This window comes from Rhinolophus sinicus, chromosome 16 (genome assembly GCF_057876585.1).
Source record: "Rhinolophus sinicus isolate RSI-liver-muscle chromosome 16, RSI-T2T, whole genome shotgun sequence".
NCBI classification, from domain to species: domain Eukaryota; kingdom Metazoa; phylum Chordata; class Mammalia; order Chiroptera; family Rhinolophidae; genus Rhinolophus; species Rhinolophus sinicus.
In genome coordinates this window covers 187,273,170-187,300,058 of record NC_142516.1, presented here as the reverse complement: position 1 = coordinate 187,300,058, position 26,889 = coordinate 187,273,170, and the positions used below count along the sequence as shown (strand labels likewise).

The window sequence follows — 26,889 nt, the reverse complement described above, 5'->3', positions numbered from 1 at the left end:
TGTAAGCTGACTGGCAGAGAAAAGAGCAGGGTTATCATCCTACTTTACATTCTAAACAACAAACACCTATTAATGGAGCCTTTTGTTTTTAGTTACAGAAGCTTGATGACTCATTCAGCTTAAAATGAAGTAAAATCCTGATAACCCAGGCATATGCACAGTTCAGCCTTTCCTCACTCATCCTACCTACACTTAACAGTGAAGTTAGTAGTTCTGCAAGAGGAATGAAAACTAAGTGAACTGGTAATACAAACAAGATAGCCAGGAGACCTACTGCGGAACGAGCTGTTTTCCAGCATTTCCATAGCAACCTTACGATTACTATAAATCTGTTTTCACCATTAAAAAGGTCTTCTAGACAAGGCTGTTTATGTATCATGTTCGGTCAAAAACCTGCTAGATCTTTCATCTACACATAAAGTCTCTCTCTCTCCCCGCTCTCTCCTTATTTTCCTCTTATATTGACATAGAAGCCCCTCTTCAACCACAAGATTCTCTTAAGAAATTCTGGTGGTTTACTTTTTCCTCAACTGTCGTTTGAGGAAATTGATTTGAATACAGGGATTTCAAGTCACCTCTACTGAGGATTTCGTATTTAAGGAATTGAGAGACTGGAATGAGAAAAACAAGAAACAGAAAAATTGGCCATGTACCCTAAGGAAGACAGAAAGGAACATGGAGCCAAATAAAACAAAGCCTTAGAACTAAATGTAAGAGAGGACAAAGAGAACAAAGTCAGAGTCTGTGTGTGTTCTGAAACTGAGCCTAAACGAGTCCGAGAAATACTTAGCTATGGTCAGTAGAACAGATCAAAATGCTTAAATTTTGTTCATGTCGAGCATCGTAATAATGTGTCTATAGAATAATCTGGGGGTTGCATACCAAACTGTTACCCCTAGCCACCACTAAGGAGTGGGAAAACAGATGACTTCTTCTATTTGTTCTGTACATTGGTAACTTTTGAAAAGAAACAAGCATTATTGCTTATATAATAAAACACACACAAAATAAATATTCTGTGAGAATGAGGCTTTGGTTGGACCCCCAGAGGAGTCAACAGTGCCAGCTCATAAAATCAGACTGCTGTCACGTGAAATAACACACGCACGCGCATTAATATGAAGGACAAAAATATCGTTGTCTAAACCAGGACACTCTGTAGAGTGAAACAGAGGACACTATTAATAATTACACAAGAAAAACGTGCAAACTGGGACTGTTCCAGGCAAACCTGGGGTTATGGTCACCCTATGTAAAGTACATGCAACTACATAAACCTTTAATCTGCTTTAAACTGAGGAAGAAAAACAACTGGGAATTTTCTATCAAGCAACAGGTGATAAAGAAAAATTGCAGCACACCCATTATTGCGTATTTAGCATGCTATCCTCACTGTTTTACTTTAGGGATCAAAGTAGTACTTGGGGTTTGCCTAGCTTTCCCTGAACCCTGTTTCTTTTTTCTCTATTTCTCATAATGCCCTCTCCTCCCCACACCAAAAGATTTTACATTCCTTAAGTAGGTACTTTCTTTACACAGAGGTTTTCAGGAATGCAACAGTCATGGTAGAAAAAGGAGAACATTTGAGTTTCCAAAGCGTTTTAACAAACGCTAAGCTATTTCATTTGTCTCCTAAACACTCTGTGGGCTGGGAAGGCATTATTATCCACATTTTACAAACAAGAAAGCTAAGACTTAGAGGGCTCAGGCCCAAGGCCAAAAACAACTACCAACAGCCACTGAGGGCGAGAACCCCGTCTTGAGTCCTGTCTAGCATGGTCATTCTACAATCCCACACGCTTCACCATGCAAGTACATGTTTCCTTTAGCCTGTCTTTCTTCAGTGACATACATTTCTGAGATTGTACCGTGTGGCTCCCATTTCCAGTAAAACCAGTTATAAGAAATTCTGAGCTCCATGGGAAAAAAAAAAGTAGGTAATTATCTGCATTACAAAGGATTACAAGCTGAAAAAGAAAAAAAAAATCGCCACAGATTTCAATTAAAAGTATGCATTCCTTTTTTTTTCAATAAAAGTAGGACAACTCACAAAAAAAATGTGATTTATCTACAACTTTCCAGAAATGTGTTCATTTTATAAAGACAAATATACAAATAAATAAATAAGTGAGGATTATTTCCATATTATCTCACTAGATTCATATAAAAAGCCTGCAAAACAGGCGACCTGAGGGATGAGGACGCTAAAGGCAGATTAAGTGACCTGATGTGAAAGACGGAGCCAGAACTAGAACACGCTGGAGCTTTCTTACTGAATTCAAGCCTGGTCCCACTACAAAATGTACAGTCATTTCTTGAAAAAATGATGTATTACTTGTCCCTACCTAACTTGAAGAACTTGGGAAATAAAAGCACACCTGCTTCTAATCCACATCTTGTTAAGACAAAATGAGGAATTAAAATATACATCTCAAATAACGGCAAGTAAGATAAAGAACAAAATACTTAGGGCATAAATACTTGAAAGCATCAAAGTTTCTTAAAGACATGACATCATCCAAAAATATAGCATTGCTCCTCCAAAGGGCCAAAGCCAGAGGACATCCACCAAATCCAAACTCCACAGCTGACTGGTTGCAATGAGGAAACTTTAAAATGACACGCACCCGCCCCTCCCCCCCGCCTGGCCAAATATTAGGTTGGTGCAAAAATAATTGCGGTTTTTGCAATTATTTTTAACCTTTTCAACCGCAATTACTTTTGCAGCAACCTGATATATAACCCTTGCACAGAGACAGTGGGTATTTCAGGCAAAAAGAGGTCTAGGTTTTATACTTTGGGAGAATAAGCAGGAAAAATTTAAGCCTTAAAAATGTTCATAGACTGGTTTTCTATCTATCTCACTTTTGGAACTGCTGTCTAAGGAAATAAAAGAATAAAACAGCAACTATTACTAAATTTGTCTTAGCAGTTTTCATTCGCTGATTCAACAAGAATTCACCGATGTCTAGTACGCAAGAACTGCTGTAGCCCCTGAAGACCCAGCAGCCCCTAGGACAAATCCTGGCCTTGTGGAACACACTATACAGGACGCCAGGTGGGCACTGTGGAAGCTGAGTGAGCTTTTATCAACTGCATGAAAGAATGGTGGTAAGTGCTCCAGAGGGAAATGGAGCATGGGAAATAGAGAGTGCTGGCTGCTGTTTTATACAGGGTGGTCAGAAAGGCCTCGCTGAGCTGATATTTGAACACAGACCTAAAAGAAGTACGGACCTAGCCATGGGGATATCTAGAGAAATAGTGTTCCAGAAAGAACACTAGAAGGAACAGAGGAAGAGCGACTGCTAAGTTGGAGACACTTCTGAGACATCCAACTAGAAACCATCAAGAACATACGCGTCTTGGAGATCAGGGGAGAGGCCACACTTGAGATGTATCTAAATACAAGCAGATATGCCACGAAACCAGATAAGACCACCTAGGGTCAGTCAAAGAGAGAGAAGAAAAGAACTAAAAGCTGAGCCCTAGGGTCATATAACATTGAGAGACTGAGAAGATGAGAAGGAGCCAACAATAGAGACCGAGAAGGAACAGCCAGTGAGGAAAGAGGAGAAAGAATCTGAATGGTGAACCGGAAGTGAGGAGAAGAAAAGGATTTGAAGACGGAAGTGATCAACCACGTCAAATTCTGCTGAAGATCAATCAATTAAGAGGGCTGCTAGCTGACTCTCGGATCAGGAATGTGGGCATGGGAGAGGGCAAAAACGGACCACAATTCCTTGCAGCAACTCCCTTCAAGAGGCGGAGCCTATTACTCTGGGCTTGGCCATGTGAGTCCCACTGGCCAACAGGACTTGGGCAAACAAGACGCAAGCACAGGTTTACAAAGCGCTTGTGCACAGGGCTGCCCCTCTCGTCTGCTACCAGGAACCCTTTCACCCTCCCATGAATGAGCACGCTGCCGATGAAACACACATGGCCCTGCCACAGCTGACAGCTAGCCAACCACCAGAAACAGGAGGGAGGCCCTCTGGCCCCCCCCAACCAAAACTGCCCCAAAGAATTATAAGCAAATAAGATGGTTTCTGTTCTAAATTTTGGGGTGGTTTGTTATGAAGCAAAAGCTAATTGATAAAGAAGAGAATAATGGTGACAGGCAAGAGCTATTTCAATGGAAGCAGCAGGCATGGAAATCTGCTTAGTGTTGTATTAAGCATGAATGGACACAAAGAATGGAACAGAAGGCCTCTGGCTAACGCTGGCTGAGCTTTGGAGGCTTACATTGTTCACCAGGTGTTCCCAACCCTCTTCCAATGCCTCTACAAATAGATACAGTGGCAAGATGGCAAAATCCTTCTACTGAAGCACTTAACTTGGTACATCCAGTTATGCCAACCCAAGTGCACCTCCCAACAAGATGTGGAGAGAACGGAGGGATGAAGGAACTACATACGCTGCTGTTTCACTGCCAGTAAGTTTTACCAATAAATTTGACTCTATATTTATAGCTGTCAGTAGAGGGGTGGTGCGTGCGTGCGTGCGTGCGTGTGCATGTGCGTGTGTGAGTGTACACGAGTCTCTACAACCTAACCTTATCTCTTGACAAGCCTTGACATGCTCATTACTTTTCACTTTCCAGGTGAATTATCTGAAAAAGAACTGTAATTGCATTTAAAAGTACTTGTACAATTTTTAAAAACAGGTTTTTAAAAAGTCAAAAAGGGGCCAGCCCGGTGGCTCAGGAGGTTAGAGCTCCATGCTCCTAACTCCGAAGGCTGCCGGTTCGATTCCCACATGGGCCAGTGGGCTCTCAACCACAAGGCTGCCAGTTCGACACGTGCAAGGGATGGTGGGCTGCGCCCCCTGCAACTAGTAAGGGCAACTGGACCTGGAGCTGAGCTGTGCCCTCCACAACTAAGACTGAAAGGACAACAACTTGAAGCTGAAGGGCACCCTCCACAACTAAGACTGAAAGGACAACAACTTGACTTTTAAAAGCCCTGGAAGTATACACTGTTCCCCAATAAAGTCCTGTTTAAAAAAAAAAAAAAGTCAAAAATATGTAAGTCACTTACTTGGCAATCCGCAGTTTCCCAACTTCACCTCTGCCAGGGGCTTTCGCCCACTGCTGTGACAAATATTTCGGGACCTAGAACAAAGTAAAATACCAGTAAGACTATGTTTTGGGTATTAACCAATCATTTTCACCATAAAATGACATCCTGCTTCTATATAACTTTCTGCCTTTAATAAGTGGTCATTAAGTATCAAGCTCTCGTTGTACGTTCTGCGCCCTGAAGGGAAACTAAGACAGGCAAGAAATGACTTTAGTTCTCAAAGAGCTCGCTAGACCAAGTTGGTGACATCAAACTAACACTGATCAAGTAACTTAACAATGAAGTTTTAACTTCTGTTGCCAACGAGTCCAACAGAAGTTCGGAGACAAGAAGGGCTACCAGGCTTCTCAGAAGAGTGTAACACTCTGACATGGTATTACTGAGACACCACTGAGTTTAAGATGATTTTAAAAGTTAAGTTTTATTATGTATGAGATTGTAACTGACTACTATGAAGCATCTGCTGCAATACAAGAGATTATTAAATAGCTACAATGTATATACTACTACTTTTCTGACACTTAAGCCCTTTCCACACATTTACGCATTTAATCCTCACATCTTTATGAGGTCAGCGTACTGTTGATTACCCCCATTTTACAGATAACGGATCTGGGGCATACAGGGATTAAATATATAATTTAGCCAATGGTACATAATTAGCAAAAGATGGAGCCAGGATTCAAACCCAGGCAGTCTGGTTCCAGCATCCATGTAACCAATACACCACACTGTGCCTGTAACCAGATACATGCAGTCAGAGGTGAATGGACTATATGTTGAATCCCTACTATGTACCTCACTCATTTTTTCCTAAAGAGTCTGAACTTTGGAGTCAGCACGTACCTTCATGGTTATGCCACTGTGAGGAGCATAACCGTACTATACTATAAACACAGCACGAGTGTAATGCCTCACAGAAAGCAAGTACTCAGTGAGCATCAGGTGTCATCATTATTTCCCATGATAATCCTGGAATGCTAACAGGAACATGAATGTATAAAGAAGTCACAGAGAGCTTCCAAAGCTGGAAAGGAAAATCTATCTAGCAAGAGTTCATTTGCAAAAAGAACCACCTGACTATTAGTCAAATAAATCGCAGTGCATTGGATATTGTAAAAATTCAGGAATAAAAGGGTATTTGTTCAATCGTGTCTGCAATCCTTACAATAAAATTTATTGAACAAGTACTATGTATCAGACAATATGCTCAAAGTTTAGAAAAGAGGAAGGGGGAAGGAAGCCCACACTGTCAGGTACCAGGCTAGACATTTTATGTCCATCATCCCAATTAATCCTCCAATCACCCCACAAAATCCGCTATCCTCCCCATTCTATAGATAAGAAAACTGAGGCACAGAGGGTGAAAATAACACAGCTAGCCAGTATCACACACAAAACTTCACTCCAGATTATTGGTCTGTTATTCTTTTCCATACCCACTAAAGAAGAAGATGTAAAAAAAAAAAAAAAAAAAAAAAAAAAAAAAAAAATCTCAGAGAAAGAAGATTCTGAAGATTCCACGTCTTAGCATAATTTCAGCTACACTACACCCCACTTTTTCATACAAGCTTAGAGGACCAGGCCAACTCCTTATATTATATGGTAACTGTTTCTACCCGTTAGGTCTCCTTTGATTATGTTTGAGAAGAAAACCCACTGAAACATAGAGGATTTACTGACCCAAGTAACTGAAAACTCCAGAGGTATTATATTAACAGCTTTAAGGTGGCCCGATTAAGGGCTCAAATGATGTGGCAGGGCTCTTCACCACCTCTTACCTCTTCTCCCCCCTCCCCGCCCCCCCACTGACTCACTTCTCTGACATCCTCCCCCTTGTGTGGCAAGATGGCTGAAGCAGGTCCTGAAGAACAAGAGGTCTCTTTCTCAGAGCCCCCAGCAAAAATGTGGTGTCTCTCACGGCTGAGTCGGTCACGTGGCCTTCCTTGGGCCTATCGCTGACCCCAGAGGTGAGACCCTTCCACTGGCCGCTCCTCTGCGGAGCCGTAGTCAACACCATTAGCTCACACAGGCTGAAAAGGGGGAGCCGAGGTTTCCACGAAGCAAAATCAGGGTGCTGTTAACAGCGTCAGAGGAAGTGGGTACCGGTTAGTCAACGAGCAGATGTGCACAACAGTCCCCGTCAGAACTAAACACGTGATCTAAAGTTGATCAGCACAAATGCTGCTACAACATCAAGTAGACGCTTGACTCCTTGGGCTGAGTAAATCACCACCTTACGGCCTTTATCTTGAAATACCGCCTAACAAGGCAGCCTCTGGTTCTCACTTTGCCTTTGATTTTTAACTGCAGGGAACCTTGGTGTCAATTACGCTAATGGAACAAGAACCTCATGCAGGCAAGCAGCCCACTCTGCCAATCAGCTGCAAGCTATATTCCCCAATAAAGTCCCCAGGGGGGAAATGGTGTCTTTTCTTCACTATGTTCCAAGTTACTGGTTCAAATGAGCCCTATATGTAGACACCCCAGGATTTTCTCAGTAACAGTATCCCTTCCACAGCCTGTCTTTCAAGCAACCGTTCTGACCACCACCTGCTAACTTCCTGGCTCTCTCCCCAGCACTTCACTCCAACAATTCTCCCGCCCCTTAGAATCACTGGCTCTGTCCTCACACTGTCCCTGACCTGCTCACGCCTTCCCGTCTCTCTGTAAAGAACCTGTACTGCCCTCCATTGCCCTGTCTCCCTCCGTCACACTGGCCTGGCAGAAATTAAAGCCAATCGGTACTACCACTTATTTTACTATTTATCTCTATTTCTTGATCTGATTGTATTCCTCCTCTTCTTCCACACCTGCACCTGAGCAGCTGAAGAGAAATTGACAATCATGCTAAACGGTCTCACTTGAAATACAGGCTACTAACGTCAAGGAAGCCCTTTCAGATGCCTGGCAACGTAACTCCATCACCTAATCGATTCGCTCTCTCACCGCAGATGAGCTGCGTGTTCTCTTCACTCCTCTAACCTATCACCGCTTCCTTCCTCTTCCCTCTGTGCTGACAACCTGACTCCCTCTTCCACTGAGGAAAGACAACGATCAAAAGAGAAATCTACGACTTGGCCAGGTGGGGCCTTACTCTGCTCTCCCCTTAAAACAAGAGATGAATTACGGCCAATCCTCCCACTTGTGCACAAATTTCTCTCCCTGTAGTCTAAACATCTCTCCTTCAATTCTCCCTTTTCTCCCCTCCATCCCCTTCTCTACTTCTTCCCCCATCAAAAAATGATGATGGTGACACTCAGTGTGCTCTGAATGCAGCGGGGAGACTCTAGGACGGCCCCCAGTGATCCAATAGTCACACCGATGTGTGAAATCGATCCCTGAGCGAGAACGGGACCTGTGACTTGCTTCTAATCAATACAGTACGGCAGAGGTGCTGGGCGTTACTTCAGTGATTAGGTTACACAAGAGTGTGACTTCCATCTTGCTTCTCACTGGCTTCGCAGTTTGCTCTGATGAAGGAAGCTGCCATGGGGAGAGGCCCACGTGGGCAGGAGCCAGCCAGCAGACAGCTGGGAATTGAAGCCCTCAGTCCCAGGGGACTGAATTCTGCCAACCCCAGAAGCTCGGGAACAATCCTTCCCCAGTCACAACTTCAGATGAGAATCCAGCCCTGGCTGACACCCAGACTGCAGCCTGTGAGAGACCCTGAAGCAGGTGACCCAAATAAGCCACGCTAGGAGGCCCATCTACAAAAACAGTGAAATAATAAATGTGCTGCTGGAAGCTACTAAGTCTGTGGTTAATGTTTATATAGCAGGAGATAAACATTAAGTGACAAGCATTCTTCTAAGTGTTTTAAACACGTTAACCACTCAATCCTTACACAACCGTATGATTTCCCCATCTTACAAATGAGGAAACTGAGGGAGAGAGAGGTGAGCACCGGCGGCGCCCGCGATCGCACGCCTGGGAAGGGCTGACTCGTCAGTCTGTCCACCCCGGCCTTTCTCTGCCTCTCTCTGCAGCAAAGCTCTCTGCAAGGCTGTCCGCGCTGACTCCCTGCAGCTCCTCCTCTGCCGTCTCTGCACACCTTCCCCGCCGCGCCCCCACCGCACCTCACGACCGCCGAGGCTGCCAGTGTCCGTCCTGCCAGGTGAGTATTCAGTCCTCCGCTGCCACACTCATCCACCCACAGCACCTGCGAACTGCTTCCTCCCGGCTCAGACACTTTCTCCACGTGGCTTCGAGTGCCCGCAATCTCTCGTGATTTTCCTGCTACGTCTCTGCACTCAGCCTCCTGGCCTCCTGACTTCAGTCCTCAGGCCTCCCTTCTCTGCCCACACCTGAGCTCATGCGACTCCTCCAGTCTCGTGGCTTTAAGCCCCATCTGACAGGTGTCCAAGTTACAGCAGGTCCGGGCTCCCCCCAAGTCCCAACGCCCACTCAAACTCTCCAGCTGAGCGTTCAGCAGACAGGTGAAGCTAAAATGGCCACAGCAGAACTCCCATTTCTCCCTCAGAAACCTGCTCCTCCTCCAGTTTTCCAAGTCTCAGTGAAGCCAACTCCATTCTTCCAGCACTCAGTCCGCAACCGTGGAGTTGCCCTGAATACTCCTTTTTGCCTCACATTCCACCTCCGGTCACCTGACACACCCTATCATCCATCCCCGTCCCACCCCTTGCCACCAACGCCAGGGCTCCCATCCTTGTCCCATCGTCTCTGTGTACTTGCTGCCATGGCCTCCTATTTCCTTGCTTCTGCTCTGGTCCACGACCAGTTTATTTTCAATGCAGCAGCCACAGTGCCCATCTTAAAACGTCCATCAGACGACCGTGCTGTGCTCGAAGCCTTTCGATTTCTTTGACAGACACCTCCGCAGTGCTTGCTACATGCCAGCTATTTTCTCAGCACTTCAAACGTCACTTAATCCTCACAACTCCATTATCATCCTGCCATCCTGCAGATGAAGAAACTGAGGCACCAAAAACTTATCGTTTGCCCAAGGTGGTGAAGCCAGGACCCCGACCCCATCTAGCTGCACAACCAGCGGGCCATGCCGCCTCTCCATGGCTACTGGCTTCCACGTCGCCGGGTAGGCCTCCTGGGAGGGCTTAGACGATTCAGCCGCCTGCTATCCCAGGGCCTCACTCTCTCTCTCGATTCTAACTATACGAATCTGTGAGCACTCCCAGAACCATCCCATCTGAGGACCTGATTTCCTGGTAATTCTGTCTGGAATATTCTTCCCCAGATACCTGCAGGGCACTCCCCATAATGTCCTTTAGGTCCTCCTTATCAGTGAGGCCCTTCCCCCCGCCCCCCATTTAAGAGCACACTTTTTGATACCTTTAACCCTGATTCATTTGTCTTCAGAGCACTTTTCACCTTCTCTGTATTTACTGCCTATTCTCCCTCCGCATTAGGACGGACTGCAGGAGGCAGATACTTTGTGTTTTGTTTGCTACCTACCCCTAGCATCTAGAATAGGTTGGCACATCCTGAGAGCAGAGCTGTTACATTAATGACTGGATACTGTTGAAGAAACGATAGCTGATGTTAATGTAATGACAATGATGGCATTGTTGGGATACACCTAGGATACGGAATTCAATTGTAATAAACCGCGTTGCATTCTCAGAGAGAAACTTATTTCAGAGATCCACCTTAAAATAAGGGGTAAAAAGGGAAAACGCCAAGAGTGGAGTGGAGCATTTTCCAACCTGCCACTGTCCCCTCACTGCTGGCTCCTTGAAATGCTGTTAAGATAAAGGGGAGACAAGAATGTTTGGAGTCTGGAACCTGGGACGAGACCGCCTTCTTCCCCACAGGAAGCAGGTCAGAAGACTGTGGTCAAACTGCCGGAGACTACAGTTCAGGCCAGCAAACAATACGAAAACAATTCTAAGTTAACTGCATATCATAACTGAAACAAATTTAACAAATTCAGTACAATAAATTACACCTACTATAAGTGAGCAATTGGCAACTTAAAGAAGATTATGTTCCAGAAGTTAATTAATAAAAACAAGTTTGGAACTCATACTACGTTGTCATCGTTATTATAATGATAGGTTCCCAGGTAAACCCACCAACTTATTTAATTCAAAAGGCTGCCAGAACACTACACCCTTGCAACAAGAAACAGAAGACAACAAGGACAGTGTGGGACCCACACGTAGCTCTCGGCTCGGGCTTCCCAGAAGTTCCAGCCCATCAAGTCTGAAAAAAATGGTACACAGTATATGATTCCAAGGCTCCAAAACACTTTCTTTTTTTTTTTGGACAGCTGATATTTTACGTTAAAACATTTTATTTTTAAAACAAAATTGTATATATTTAAGATGTACAACATGATTTAATATACAGTGAAATCATTACTAGTCAAGATAATGAACATATCATCTCCTCACATAATTACTTCTTTGGGATGAAAACACCGGAAATCTACTTTCTTAGTAAATTTCCCCAAAACACGCTTCTCAACATGTCACCTGTGAGATAGCTGTGTTGTTTCCACTGTCTTCACATTCATTAAATAAATAAATAAATAAATAAATAAATAAATAAATAAATAAATAAATAGATCAGATCGGGACAAGATAATAGGTACAGGGCTATTTTCTCAGATTTTCCAAAACCAGAGAAAGTGACAGACAATGACTCCCTTCAGCATTATTTCCCCTTGACTCTCCCTTGACCCCCTGCGTCAAGTTCCTTTGTTCTTCACATTCCCGAAACAATATTCCTTGCCTCGGTGTCCTCACCTGTGGTGGGTGCTTTCATCAGGACTATCATTTCACGGACGTCTGTCCCCTGCTCAGACTGTACGTCCTGTGCACAGAGCATGGGGCACTGTGCCCACCATGACACACTCGAGCCCCTACGAGGACTGGCCATCAGTGAGGGCACATTGGACCAATCAAGCTGGGCGACCAATAAGGTCAACCTGCCTTTGAAGCCAGGTGCTCAGGTGACAGGCTCAGACTTACTCCCCTAAGCTTCTCTGCCAACGTGGCTTCTAGTATCTACTTCCCCGACTACTACTCGTCTCGAAGCCATCTTTCTCCAAATACAAGCAAATGGAGGGCACTGCAGTGGACAGTGCGCTGTGACACTCATCTCCCCGTTTAGGACTGAAGGCCTATTCCCTCAGCGGCCGGCAGTGTGGCCACACGGCCTTGAGCTGTCACCCTCTGGAACTGCCTCCATGATGAGCAGCCCTCGGACCAAGGTCACACACTCTGGTTTTCCCAGGGCAAACCTCACGCAAAGACTGGCAGACACAGGGTACAGCCTGCCCCAGCTCGGCACAGCGGGACGGCTCCCTGTGGAGTGCCCTCATTTTTCACGGACTGCAGCACACCCTCTGCCCAATCCTGCTTACGTCCTTTCCGGCCACAGGTGGATCCCAAGAGACCTCTCTAGTAGACTCCTGCATGCTAATCTCCATCGCAGAATCAGCTTCCCAGGGAACCCAATCTATGACAGGCAACTCCCGTGTTCTCTTGAAAGTCAACATATGGAGCTGACGAGACCCAAGGTCACAAAAATGAAGTCCCCACCTCACATCTGTTCTCCAGGGAGGCAACTCATTAAAGAGACTCAAGGGAGGGGGGCGGGGGAGACACTTTCTATTGCTGGCATAAGCTTTGTGGCCCAACAGACCTAAATCTGAATCACTGTCCTATGCTTGGGCAAGATAATTAACCTACCGAAGCCTCAATTTCACCACCCGAAAAACATAGATAATTAGTACCTACTTCATAGGTTCGCTTTGTAAAATCGTTGCTACAAAGAAATGTAACTTCCTTTTTCCCCTGCAAGGCTGTGGGGAATCACCCCTCCCAGTCTCACCTCTCCCTGGTATACAGCTTTCTCTTTGGCAGCCAATGTCCAACTGCTTATCTGCCTGTGAAATAACAAAGGCCGAACTTGGTGGCATTTGAGTCATTGAACGAAGGACATAATATTCTCAGGGAAGGATGTCTCTCTCTCCTGTCCTGATCCTCTCCTCCAACAAACATCAGTCAAAATATTCCTAAAAAGAAGGCTGATTGGGCTAGAAACGCATCTTTTTGCTGCTAGAGAGCTGCTGGTTAGACATGCAATTCTTGTCAATACCTCCACCTGTCCATCCCCAAGAAAGAGAAGGCACTTCTTATAACTCAGGCCCCAGGGCGATATTCATTACTTACAAAAGTCCCCCCACTCCTAAGAACCTGCTGGCTTTGTTTCCTCCTCTTCGCCTCAGGTACTTTACCCCCCAGCCAACCATAAGGAGAGATGATTTTTCTAGCAGCCTCAATATTGGGAGCCAAACAACAGAACTAACATCCTCCACCATTTTAAATCGTGATTTGGTAGACGGAGGATGTGTGCCGGTGGTGTGACCAGTTGGTGACCTAACAGTGGCACAGACTGAAGAACTACAAGGGACTGGCTCTCAGACAAGGTAAAAACTGTGACTGCTGACATGTTTTCACAGGTGACATCTATTATAAAGAGAAACCCAACCACGTCATCATCTATCAAAACTTGTTTGCATCATTATTCTCTTGTAGACTGAAGATATTCAAACCCCAGAAATGGCATTTCATTAGGCCAGAACAGCACATATACTGGATATTCTGGTACAAAATTTACTACATTTGCCTTTTCCTGAATACCTCTCGTTCTCCCCAGCTCTGCTGGGAAGTGTTTTCTAACTAATCAAGTCCACAGGCTCTTCTTATCTGTTACCTTCCCCACAAAGTCCTCCCTGTTCCAGCCAAACAAATTGTTTCCCTGCTCAAAACTCACAGAGCTCTTGTTTGTACGAGTATACCTCTTACTGTACTTACCTGTTCTACACCTGTCTAGTTACGGAATTAATAAAATATGTACAAGATGGCCCATTAACTTTTAGATGCTCTAAGAAGAAACTCACCTATTTTGCAATGTTATCCTCAAAGACCAGAATTCAAGGTATTGTTTATAACGAGAAAGGTTAACGTACAGAGAAAAGACTTGAAATCAGGATGTGGTTCTATTCACAAATTCTGACTGGATGAGAATAGACACACTTTCTAAGCAAATGTTATATTTTAATATCACACAAAGAAAGCTGAAAATGAAATTTACCATTACAATTTAATGCATTCAATTCATTACTATGATCCAGAGATGCAAATCCAAGTATGCTCAAGATCTGGGCATGAAAAGCACACTGGATGTGAACCCCAGTGCAAAGGAAACAAGTTCAAACCACCTGACAGCTGTGCAAATCAAACCCCACTGCCTACTGAGACTCCTTTAACTAGAGCAGAAATAAAAGTTGTCAAATAAAGGTGGAACAAGAATGGATTTTGGAACAGAAAGTATTTGCTAGCAATTCTCATCCTCTTTCAGAGATAAGGTCCTCATTGGACAAGAACAGACAAGAAAGTCCTTTCACACCCTGGAAAGGTTTGCAAACCTGTGATTCTGACACGTAAGATTAGAAACAGAAATACCACAGCCAAGTTGATACCAGGAAACAACGATATTGCAAACAATAAATAATGAAACATGACAACTATCTTTGTAAAACAAGAACAAATCCTTGGTTTGAGTTGAGTTCTTTTTAGAGATTAAATATATTCAAATCACCATATATGAGAGATCACTAAAATTTGTGAACTTCATTTGAGATCCATTACATTCTTTCACCTTCTCATTAGTCAATCACCAAGTCTTGACAACTTACTAAAAACATTTCCCTAACTCCTCAGACTTCATTATCACAAACCCATGATCCTGTGATAATTTTCTAATTTTGACTCTGGTTAGATTCCCCTCAAACTTTTTTCCTGAAATAACCATTTGCACCGCTGCATTATTCAAAACCCTCCAAAAGGGCCCTCACTTCCTAGAGACTAAAGACAGTCCCATTTCACAATACAGCAATATGAGTATATGGTCCCCCCTTTTTTACACAGACTCTCTGCTCTAGGCATAATACATAATAATCTCCTCTTTGTTTCCCAGGACACACCATGTTAATACGCATTTTCAGTCTTGCATTTCTGTTCCACGCTCCATGCTACACTACGCTATGGCTCTGTCCACCCATCCAAATCCTGGAAGGTAAACAACATTTATGGAGCATTTACTGTGCTCCAATCATAAATGCATCACCTCAAGTTCCACCGTATTTTCAAGCTCTTTCAGTCTGCAAGGCAGTTCTCCTTAATGATTCTCCTCCATTTAGCATGCAGTAGGAGAAACGCTCATTTACTCCACACTGATATAGCTGTGACAAGTCAAATGAGTGCCAGAGACTAAGGCTGGGTTGAAGAGTAAGAGATCCTTCATTCATCACATATCTGTTGAGCAATTACCAGGTGCCAAACACAATTCTGGGTGTGACAGGCAAAGACCCTATTCTCATGGAATGTGTGTGCACTGGGGAGACGGAGGTAACCAACACTGAACACATCAACACAGCATCACTATAGACTGAAAAGCACTTTGCAGACTATATAACACAGGTTTGACATGCTAGCGGATGACATGAGCTATTTTAAAGAAATGGACAGGAAGGGCCTCTCAGATTCAATTCATGAGAATTCAGCCATGTGATTAAAAAAAAAGTTTTTAAAAATTTAACTAACCAAAGGTCCCTACATTTTACTTGAAGTTCAAAAAGTCATAATCACATCTGAACATACATATATCTTATGAATCTCTCATAAGAGACAACACTCCCCAATATGAAAAAGTAAAGCTGTGCTAAGGGCTCATCAAGATCTGCTGTCTCTACAAAGGACCATTTTGACGGTCGGTTTCAGGAGGCCCCGTCGTGCTCTGAGAAAACTCTCCGGCCCCGTGGCGTGAGCTCAGAAAGCTCAGCTGTCCTGAGAACTCGTTAAGGGCCGTCACCCTAAAGGACACTTTAAGGGTACGCGGGTTCAGGGTTCCTCTCTGGCCGAGAAAACGGTACAGGCGGCAGCAACAGACACAGGTTCACGACGCTAATGAGTTTCACCAGGAGAAGATGCAGGAGTTCTTCAGTCTGGGGTGAAACGCACCGCTCGGATCGGGGACACCGAGACTGGGCCCCGGGAAACCCGGGCGTGGGGAACGGAGATCCGTTCCTGGCAGACGCGGACCCTCACTTGGCTGAAGGACACGGTGGGTCCCTAACTCCCTGGTCTGCAAACGAGCGGAACAATGAGTCCTGCCTCTCAAGACACCGGAAGCGCTAACGAGATGACCGTGGAGAACTTTAAAAGGTCCTCGGACCAAGTGGGACGGTCTCAAGTCGCTGAAACTACCGAGACATAAAGTACCGGGAGGAGCGCAGGCGGGAGTCGCGCGGACAGTACCTTGACCAGCCACACTCCGGTGTTCTGCTTGGCGCCGGTCAGGTCCAGGTCCCCACGCTCGGCCATGGGTCTGTCGCCAGGGGAGGCGTGCGACCCAGAGCAGCGGCTTCGGGAGCTGGAGCGCGTCCGGAGCCCGGGGCAAGCCGCGGCGGGAGGCCACGGGAAACCGCCGGCGTCCGCGGGCCAGGAAGCTGGGCACCCCGGGAAAGAGGAACACGCCGCCGGCAGCCCGCAAGTGCGCCTGCGCATTGCCCCCGTCAGTACGGCGCGCGGGCGCAGACAAACTTCCCGCTTCGGCCGCTGCGCGGAGTGGGCGTGGCTACTGGTGCCGACGGCGTCCGAGTGATTAAAACATGGGATGCACTGGGCCAAAATGTCAGCAATACGTTAAAAGACTAGGTCAGCAGAACTGAAGAAAGTGTCGAAACGGAAAAATGGGGTTCAAAGAGACAAAGGCTGTCAGTGTATGTCCAACCGTGGCCAAGGAGAGGCAGCATTAGGGGGAGAGGGTTGGGATAATAAACAGAGTAAGTGAATGTGGGCACGGGTCGGACTGAGGAGCCCTGGAGATACTGAAAACATGCTGTTTCTAGAGCTTAAAAAGAAAAAGAAAAGGCAGCGTCTCAACTGAGAGGCTGCCCTGAGCGCCTCTGATTAAGCAAACCGAGCACACCCCTTCGGTCTCCAAAACCCAGGGTCCCTATAATTCGGTCAGAGACAGTGGACGTGTAAGAGGTAAACCTGGTTGTTAAACGCCCCTGCTTAAACAGCATTCTTGCTTCTAGAATAAAATTCAGTCCTCTCTACAAAGGCCCTCTCAATTTGATCCCTGCCAGTCAATGCACCCACCGCACATCCAACCGCACTGAACCCATCAGACCGCCCCAAACGAGTCAGAATCTAACTCAATTATTTCAGGGCCTCTGCACACTCGATCCTCTTTACTCGCATGCCCTATTCTTCACTTCGCCTCACTCTCCCCCCACCCCTTCCCCCCACGCCCCCTCCCGTCCTCGGATCCGCAAACTCCTACTTAGGTTTGGAGACTAATAGAAATATCACTTCCTACGAGACTTTTTATTAACTCCCCCAGAGGAAGTTCGCTTTGCTTCACATATCACAGTGTGTGACACTTCCCATGACTCTTTATAATATACGTGATTACATGCTGCCTTTGCTTTCTAGACTATAAGCTCCTCCTATGCAGAAATAGGGCTTTTTTCATCTTATATCCACAACATCTAGCAACATCTATTGTCAGATTTCAATAGGCTTTGGCTTAATGAACATTCACCAAAGAGAAATAGACAATAAGATATTGTAAGAATAGCAACTAATATATTGAATCACGCATCCGATCTATGCACATAATTAAACAGATTCCATGTCTGTGAGGATAAAGGAAATGCCATCCCATCCCTGAAATCAGCTGGGAAAGCTAATAGGAAAGATGGAAGACCAGGCATGCATTGAAAAGGAAGGTTGCATTTTTCTTTTAACTTTTATTTTTATTTAAGTGTGTTTTTCCAGGACCCATCAGCTCCAAGTCAAGTAATTGTTTCAATCTAGTTGTGGAGGGTGCAGCTCACAGTGGGGACCGAACCAGCAACCTTGTTTTAAAGAGCACCACACTCTGCTGAGCTAACTGGCCACCCCAGAAAGGTTGCGTTTTTGTGTCACAGCTTGGGAAAAGGCCTTAAAACATATAAAGGACAAATGGGAAAAGAAAGTTGCTTTAATCAAATAGAAGGCAAAAAATTTAAATATGAGACTTTGAGAGAAGGGAATTAAGCTAGTTTGGAGCACCCTGGTAAGGGACTTTAAAGAATTAGGACCTTGGCCTTGATCTATGGGTCGTGTGTGTGTGTGTGTGTGTGTGTGTGTGTGTGTGTGTGTGTTTACAGGGATCAGGGGTGAACAAATAGCTAAATAAGAAGAAACAGCTGGAGGAGAAAAGAAAAGGTGACTATTTAAAACTGATTATATAGGGAAGAAGGAAAACAACCCAACAAGGTATGGAGCACCTTGTCCTCACACACTGTTGAATAAAGAACTCCCCTTATCTGTCCTTTTCAAACCCCGTCCAGCTTATGTGCGCTGAGAGAACAGGAGGACAGAGGCTCTGAATGAGGCTTGCAGACCTGCTCTGGAGACCGATACTTAACATACTGCAGCCAGATCCTCCCCTCCTGAGGCCTGCAATCCACCAGACACCGATAATGTGGCCTCATCCACTTGTGTTCCTTCCACATGACCCCAAACCCTTACGCATTGTCACACGTGTTCTCTGGACTTCTGCTCATATACATTATAAAACCTAAATGGTTCTTTTGGAGGATAGCACACCTCCTCACAGGTCACACTTTGTACCTCATCCTTAGGGGCCTGCTGGGATTGGAGACTAGTTATAGGTCTAGAAGCAAAGAGGGCTGGTGAGTGGTGGGTCCTCAGGAGAATCAGCATTGTCACCTTAGGGGAAGCCATTACAGTTTCTTCAGACAAGTAGGATTAATCCCCTCAGAGGGGGATAAGAGGTGGAAGCATTGATGCCCCTGGAGGTGGGGAAGCTGGTTCCACTGGAGGGAGGCCACTTCCACGGGCAAAGACGATTCATCAGAATTCAGGGGCTCAATGTCCCCAGCTTTATCAGGGTCTTCCCACATGTCCCTAGTCCAACTTACAGGATCCGCAGTCAGTGCTTTCACATTAATAGCAGACACCCTGTGAGGCTGGGAGTTCAACTTGTGTTGTAATTCAGCCAGTCACAGGACAAGAGTCTATGTTGGATTTTCAGCAATCTCAGCCTGGAGGCTACAGGAGACAAGGGCTGCTTCAGGGCACACATAGAAGCTTTCAGGTCACTGATGCCGTGCTTGAGCTGGGAGTTCAAATCCTGAGCTCATCCCTTTCTCTCGTCATCACTTTGTCCAGCAACATGGAAGCCACCAGCCAATCTCATGATATTGGTTAGGTTTCTACAAATGTTCAGTAGTATCATATACACAGTCACTCAGATCTTTGTTTCTTATAAGTGGCTGATTAGGTGTATCCAATGCAGATATTTTACGGAACTCTATCGCCCAATCACACCGTGGATCATCAGTGTTCTCTTTACTACTGGGAATAGAGTCATTCACATCTTTAAATCTGATCAGAGTAGACATCCAATTGCAGAAACCCTAGAACCAATTCAGAAAACTCACCCTTAACATTCTGCTCCTCTAGAATCATTCACAGTACCAAATCTGTATTAGTCAGGGTTCAAGAAAGAGAGATAATGTTTATGATAAAAACATTTATATCATAATGTTTATTATATAAACATTTCTATCATACTTTGTATAGTAAATAAAATTATAGTTAGGAAACAGCTCTGAAATACTTGATCTAAGCACCCAGATAAAAATCACAAATAAACAGTAAGTCCTAAAATACCATATTAAACAGTTGGAGAGATAGAAAGATGGTAAGAAATGGGTTCACCCAATTATGGAGGCTGAGAATTCCTAACATCTGCGGTTGTCAGGCTGGAGACCCAGGAGAGCTGACGCTGTACATCCAGTCTGAGTCCAAAAGCCTGAGAAGCAGGAAAGCCGAAGGTGTAAGTTGCAATCTGAGCCCTAGTCCAAAGGCAGAAGAAGATTGATGTCTTAGGTGGGAGACAGGTAGAGAGAGCGAATTCTCCCTTATTGAACCTTTTTTCCCTATTTCGGCCTTCAATGGGTTAGATGAAGCCCACCCACATTGGGGAGGGCAAGCTACTTTACACAATCTACTGATTCAAATGTTAATCCCTCCAGAAACACCCTCACAGACACACCAAGAATAATGTTGAACCAAACATTTGGGCAACCTGAGGCCCAGTCAAGTTGACGCATAAAACGAACCATCACCCGTGCTGAGGTCAGTGCTTCAAAAGGCAACTCTAAAATTCTTTACTCTTCCAGATGATTGACTAGTCACATTCTTGTTAAGTCTTTTAAGACACAAATGCAAGTCGAGGAGGGAGGGCTCAAGTACTCACTGCCAGCCGAAGTTTTCCCGAGAAATCCAGTAGTGTCTAGACCAACCTACGACTCCACTTTCCCTTAGGGCTTGGATTCTGGTTTGGGCCTCAAAGCAGCCCTATCTGCTTCATAGGAGAACTACGTTCTCTTTGTGGGTTTTCTGGATCAGGTGCAGCAGGAATAAATGCCCCAACCACCCCAGCCACCACCAAACGTGCTTCATTCAACAGGAACGTTCTCAGCGTCTGGTCCCTGGACAAGCTCATCAGGAACCTCTGAGGGGATGTGCTAAAAATGCAGACACCTGAGCCCCAATCCATAGGAAGAAAATCAGATTTCTGGAAGTGGCTCAGGAAACTGACATTTGAGCAAGTTCCCTGGGCATTTCTCGGGCACACCAAAATCTGAGAACCGTTGTTCTAATCCCACATTGATAGAGTTTATTAAAACCAGGTCAGACTCCAAGGTGTGAGGCCTGAGAGAAAGTTTATCGGAAATTTTTCTCTTTGTCATTTGTCTTACAGCTGGAATTCCCCCATGCCTGGTAAATTCTGAACACCACAATTCTCTCATGCAGCCATTAGAGTTCCAAGCAGCAAAGCCATCAGAGGAGATGTTACAAGTGAGTTGAGGGGATTAGAATGATATTAATAGGTGGCTGAGTCCATGCCTCAATTTTGTGCTTGGCTACCGCACACGGGCCCAGTGCCTTTCCAAGCCAGAGAGTCTCTCTTTGTTCATACTCACTCAGAAACATAGGCAAAAACAAACAAACAAACAAACAAAACACCATCACAAAGGCCTTCTTACCCTGTTTCCCCGAAAATAAGACCTCGCCGGACAATCAACTCTAATGCGTCTTTTGGAGCAAAAATTAATATAAGACCCGGTATATTATATTATATTAATTACATTAATTATATTAGGTTATATTATATTATATTATATTATATTATATTATATTATATTATATTATACCCGGTCTTATAGTAAAATAAGACTGGGTCTTATATTAATTTTTGCTCCAAAAGACACATTAGAGCTGATTGTCTGGCTAGGTCTTATTTTTGGGGAAACACAGTAGTAATCCAGACTTACTATTTAATGATTACTATATATATATTTTTCAATCAAAAGTTACAAGTGAATGTGACAATGTGGAAATTAATTAGATTTCGCCCACATCAGTGATGTCAGAGAAAGATGATTTTGCTTTGATATCACACCAAGGCTATAACACCCCATCCTCGATTCTCCCTGCCTTTCCTTTCACCTCAACAATTCTCTCTTTCGCAGAATACCTGTGTCCCCTGGGAGATTCCTGGTATCCCTAGCCATATGCAAACAGAAAATTGTTTCCGTAGAGAGCATGAGCTTCAGAGTCCAACATATTTTTTAGTCCTGGCTCACCTGCGAGCTGGCCTAATTATTTTAACATCTCTATACCAATTTCCTTGCTATAAAATGGGGTTATTATACCTACCTCAAAGAGTTCTTACATGAATAAATGAGAAAACAAATCAAAATGACAACACTAGTTATACATTTAAGTATTCGGTAACGGCATGAATTATAGTGAGTTAAATAACAGAAAGGGAGCACAAAGAATTTATTATAGGCAGTGAAGTGCTAGTAAATATTTAAGAACTGGCTGTCCTAACCCCGCCCCTGAAAAAGCTCTGGTTTCTGGTGTTTGCCGATTTCTGAGGTGTATGCAGTCCTCCCATAGCCCATTTCAAGCTGCCAACCTGATATCCCCAAAAGCAGAGCTGGAAGAGAGGCATCACATCGTGCCATTGTACAGTCATTTGACCATGTGGATACATTAGACGTAAATCACTTCAAGAGCATAGGTAATAGTAAAATAATTAGGAAGTGATGAGTGTTTAGTTCTTATTACCTTTGTGTTTAATATAATTTATTGAATCGTTAGTGCTCTGGGAAAAGGGAGTAGCACCTGCAAACCCTGGAGGGAGAAGAACCTTGCGTGTTGGTGTCTGTGGAACGAGAGGACGCTAGCACACAGGGCACAGTGAGCAAGTGGGGAGGCAGTGACAGTGCCACCAACTGGAGAAGGAATGGGAGGCCCGGCCATGAAAGGCCTTGGGAGCCTTGTTCAGAGAAAATGTAAACCCTAAGGAGAGTTTTAAGCTTGAGTATGAAATAATCAGATTTATATTTTTTAAAAGATCCCTCCAGCTTCTGTGGGAAAACTTTGGATTGGAAGGGGCCAGCATGGAAACTAGTTCAGGCTAGTTCAGACATTACTGCACTAATCCAAGTGGGAGAGGGTAGTAGCTTGGATTAGGAAGAGAGGTGGCAGTGGAAATGCACACAATGGATGGACTGGAAATGCACAGACTTAGGAGGTAGAATTGACAAGATTTCATGATTCCTTGCTGTCCGTGTAGCAAAATACCATCTACCAAGTGATAATTCAGTATAAGAAAATAAAACATACACACACAGACACACACACGCGCACCAAATTGCTCCTTCTGGGAGATGAGACAAGACTCTGCATGCGTTTTGCCTGATGGATGACATTCAGTTGAATTGCTTTTGGTTAGTGCCTTATGTCTGATGTGACGTACAACTGCTGTGGCCTGCAAGAAGCCTTCACTCTCATTAAGTCTTTTGATTGCCCACTGGGGATTACCCTGGGAATAAAGTGTTAAATAAACCATAACAAAATTTAATCTGTCATTGCTATACGAAATCCAATTTGTTTTCATATATAATTTACCAAAACATTTATACTTTATATAGTAAATAAAATTATAGTTAGGAAACAGCTCTGAAATACTTGATCTAAGTGCCCAGATAAAAATCACAAATAAACAGTAAGTCCTAAAATACCATATTAAACAGATGGATCCTCACTAGTGTTCAAATTTCAAAGCCAGAGAAGTCATACGTGCTGAATATCAACGAGGAATTCTGTCCACATTACTGCTAAGAGCAAAAGCTGGGGCCTCCCTATTGATGGATGAGATTTCCTACCCAAATACACAAACGTATGAGCAGGTTTAGGTGAAAATATTAGTTACAGCAAGGACATACCTCCCCCATCTATGGCTGGAGTCAAGAAAAGGTGAATCTAAGGCTCCTTTCTATAAGTAGCACTCATGCCATAGCTTTGTAAATGCAATTTTTCCTTCTCTCTCATTTAAGTGACTGAGCTGATGGTGGCTGTGCTTCATGAGGTTGTTGGGGGGCGCAGGGTTTTTTCATCTTATTATTTCACCATCTCTGGGGTGTTGTTCTTATCTACATAGTGGACCACAACATCTGTCTTTTCCAACCAGCAGGAAAAGAGAAAGGGAAAAGGATTATGCATCACTTTGGCCAGAGCTTGAAAATACTTTTTTTCACAGCAGCGTTATTCACAATAGCCAAAAGGTGGAAGCAATTCAAGTGTCCACTGATGGATGAGGAAAAACAGTATGTGATATAGCCGTATAATGAAATATTAGTCAGTCTTAAAAAGGAATGAAATTCTGACACCTGCTACAACATGGATGAACTTTTAGGACATTATGCTAAGTGAAATCAACCAGCCACAAAAGGACAAATAGTACAATTCCATTTAGATGAGATTTTAGAGTAGTCAAATTCATAAACACATGGTAGAAACAAAGAGAAGAATGGTGGTTGCCAGGGGCTGGGGGGAAGGGAATGGGCAGTCATTGTTTAATGAATACAAAGTTTCAGTTTTGCAAGATGAGAGCGTTCTGGAGCTGGATGGTGGTGATGGCCGCACAACACGGTGGACGTATTTGATGCCACTGAACTGTACAGTTAAAAATGGGTAAGATGGTAAATTTTATATTATTAAGTACATTACCACAATTTTTAAAAACACCTAAAACTGGAGTTGGAAGAGGGTAAAGCGGTCCACTATATGGTGACGGAAGGAGAACAGACTCTGGGCGGTGAACACAAAATGTGATATATAGATGATGTATTATAGAAATGTACACTTGAAACCTATGTAATTTTACTAACCAATGTCACCCCAATACATTCAATAAAAAATTTTTTAAACACTTAAAATTAAAAATAAATAACATTTTTTATAATCTAGATTGTTCATACATTGTGATTGAGATATCTCTTTGTTCTTTCTCTCTCTTCCTCTCTCTCTCTCTCTCTCTCTCTCTCTCTCTCTCTCTCTCTCTCTCTCTTTCTCTCTTATTTAAAAAAAAAAAAACTAGATTAGTTGTCCTGTACATTTTCCTACATTCTGGATTTCGCTAATTGCATCCCCAGGGTGTCATCTATGATGTTTCTCTCTCCCTTTTATTTCCTACAAACAAAATGGGTAATTAGATCTCGAGGTATGATCAGGTTTGGTTTGGGTAGAGGCAAAGACTATTTACTTCATATGTGCTCTATGCACTCCCAGCATGAGATGTATCAGTCTGGTTTTCTCTCTTTCTGTGGTTTTGGCATTAATTGATTTTTATTGCACAGACCCAGTAATTCCTTAGGGACTGCAAAACTGTTATATTCAAATTCTACCGTTCCTTCTTTGGAGAAAATTCCTCAACATCATTTCCACGAACTAAAATATAAAAACTTGATTCGGGCATAACCTGGAGTGAAGGCAGTGTGAGGTTTTCATCAGGTGAAGGCTGGGGCATTGGCCAATGGGTACTTGAATTCAAAACTACATTCTGAACACAGGAAGAGGACCCTAGGGAGATCAGCTCTCAATCCACCTGCCAATATTCTGATTCCCAGGCTCATGTTTTCTTTATATTTCAACCTCAAAGCCATAGTCGTTTTTGTTGTATTTTTCCCACCACATCCTTTGATCACCTGTCAAGAAGAACTTCCATAGGCCATTAAAATTGGAGCTCCCAAATTTGCAACTGGCTGATTGCCTACTTGTTTTTATTCCTAGATATAATAGGTTTCTACAGCATTTGCCTGTCAAACATTTAGAAAGAAAGGTATTGCCTCCCTGCTGTGATTGCTAAACTAAGAGAATCAAGTACGAGGTAACCCCACTTGGTTTGCACACAAGTCTGGCTCCCCGATATTGACAGCTCACTGGGTGACCACCAAGTGGGGATAAACTGGACAGGGTCACTGAGTTTTTGCTCTGTAACTAACTGCCCCATAGGGTTACATCTCTGTGATGCCTCAAGACCAATAAACTCAAACTATACTTGGGAGGACACATCTGATCAAGATGGCATGACTTCAGAGAGGAGACAGTAATTAGTGATACTTCTGCTCCATTGTGATTTAATTCTCTGGCTTCAAGGCTCAGATTCCACTATGGCAGGAGACAAAGCCATTAGCTGTAACTTTTCATATTATATTCTTTTGTTCCTGTGTAACCTTCATTAATAAAATAATCAGAATTTCCTATGTCCTGAATCCAAAGAGCATTATGTAAATAACATTTTAAAATTGATTTTATTGTATTGATTCCTTCCAGCTTTTAGAGACCTTGAGAAATGAATGTTTTGTTGTGAAGGGGATGTTAATTGCCTTCCCTTAGGTCAAACATCCTCCTTGTAAATCTTGAATCCAATAGCTACTAACAACCCAGATGAAGGATGGACCATTAGACTTGCAAGAGTTATAACTGAGCATTTTTCATTTAACTCTAATGCAAATTTGTTTTCAGTAGATGTTTTTTATCTTCTCCTAACATCTTCTAAATGAAATAATTACTGCGAATCGTTAGACTCAGCTTATTCATTATCTTGCTTAACTGTATGAGGCTTCATTCCAAGAATCTCTTCCCTCAATGACTAAAATGTCTCTTTTTTTCAGCATAAAATGTGAGTCACTGATGATTTACAAAGTGCACCTTACAATCTTGAATTTTTGTACTGGTTGTGGTGGTGGGGTTGGCAGGTGGTAGAGAGACAGATCCTAGGATAAAAATTCCTCTCCATATGCAGACAGATTTAATCAATATCCTCTTGTGTGAAGAGGCAGACTAGAGCAAATATGTTATAGTACTATATGAATTTAGATAATGTTCTGTGTATTATTTAAATCCTGCCAGACAAGGAAAACAAAAACTATAAAACTTGTGTTGAGAGAATGCCAGAAGAAGCTGTTTTTGGATGTGAGTTACTGTCTATCTTCTTGGGCAACTGCCACTGCTGCCATTGCTATGATTCTGGGTGGTTTCACAATATATCCCAGTTCTTTCATACTCCTTCCTTCAACCTGTGAAGCCCAGTAGTACTCCTTCCTCTACACAGGCCAGATCCAGGGTGACTCATTTCGGACGACAGAATATGGTGAAAGTGAAGTTATATGATCTCCAGGGCTGTCATAACAAGGCTAGCTTTCCACCTTTACTCATTTATCTCTCTCTCTCTCTCTCTCTCTCTCTCTCTCTCTCTCTCTCTCTCTCTCCCCCTCCCTCTCCCCCTCTCCCTCTCCCCCTCTCCCTCTCCCTCTCCCCCTCCCCCTCCCCCTCTCCCCCTCCCCCTCCCCCTCCCCCTCCCTCTCCCTCTCCCC

At 43.8% G+C, this 26,889-nt stretch overlaps 1 protein-coding gene across 1 annotated transcript in view; it reads right to left on the bottom strand.

The window, feature by feature from the left end:
- Positions 1 to 16,628, bottom strand: part of GTF2F2 (general transcription factor IIF subunit 2) — a 129,325-nt gene extending 112,697 nt beyond the window's left edge. Inside the window, exons 1-2 of the mRNA XM_019756989.3 lie at positions 16,388 to 16,628; positions 5,037 to 5,110 (exon numbers count right to left, since the gene is read on the bottom strand). Coding sequence (XP_019612548.1) covers positions 5,037 to 5,110; positions 16,388 to 16,453 — 140 coding nt within the window. The 5' untranslated portion in view covers positions 16,454 to 16,628. The remainder of the gene's footprint in view (positions 1 to 5,036; positions 5,111 to 16,387) is intronic.
- Between the last annotated feature and the right edge of the window lie 10,261 nt (positions 16,629 to 26,889).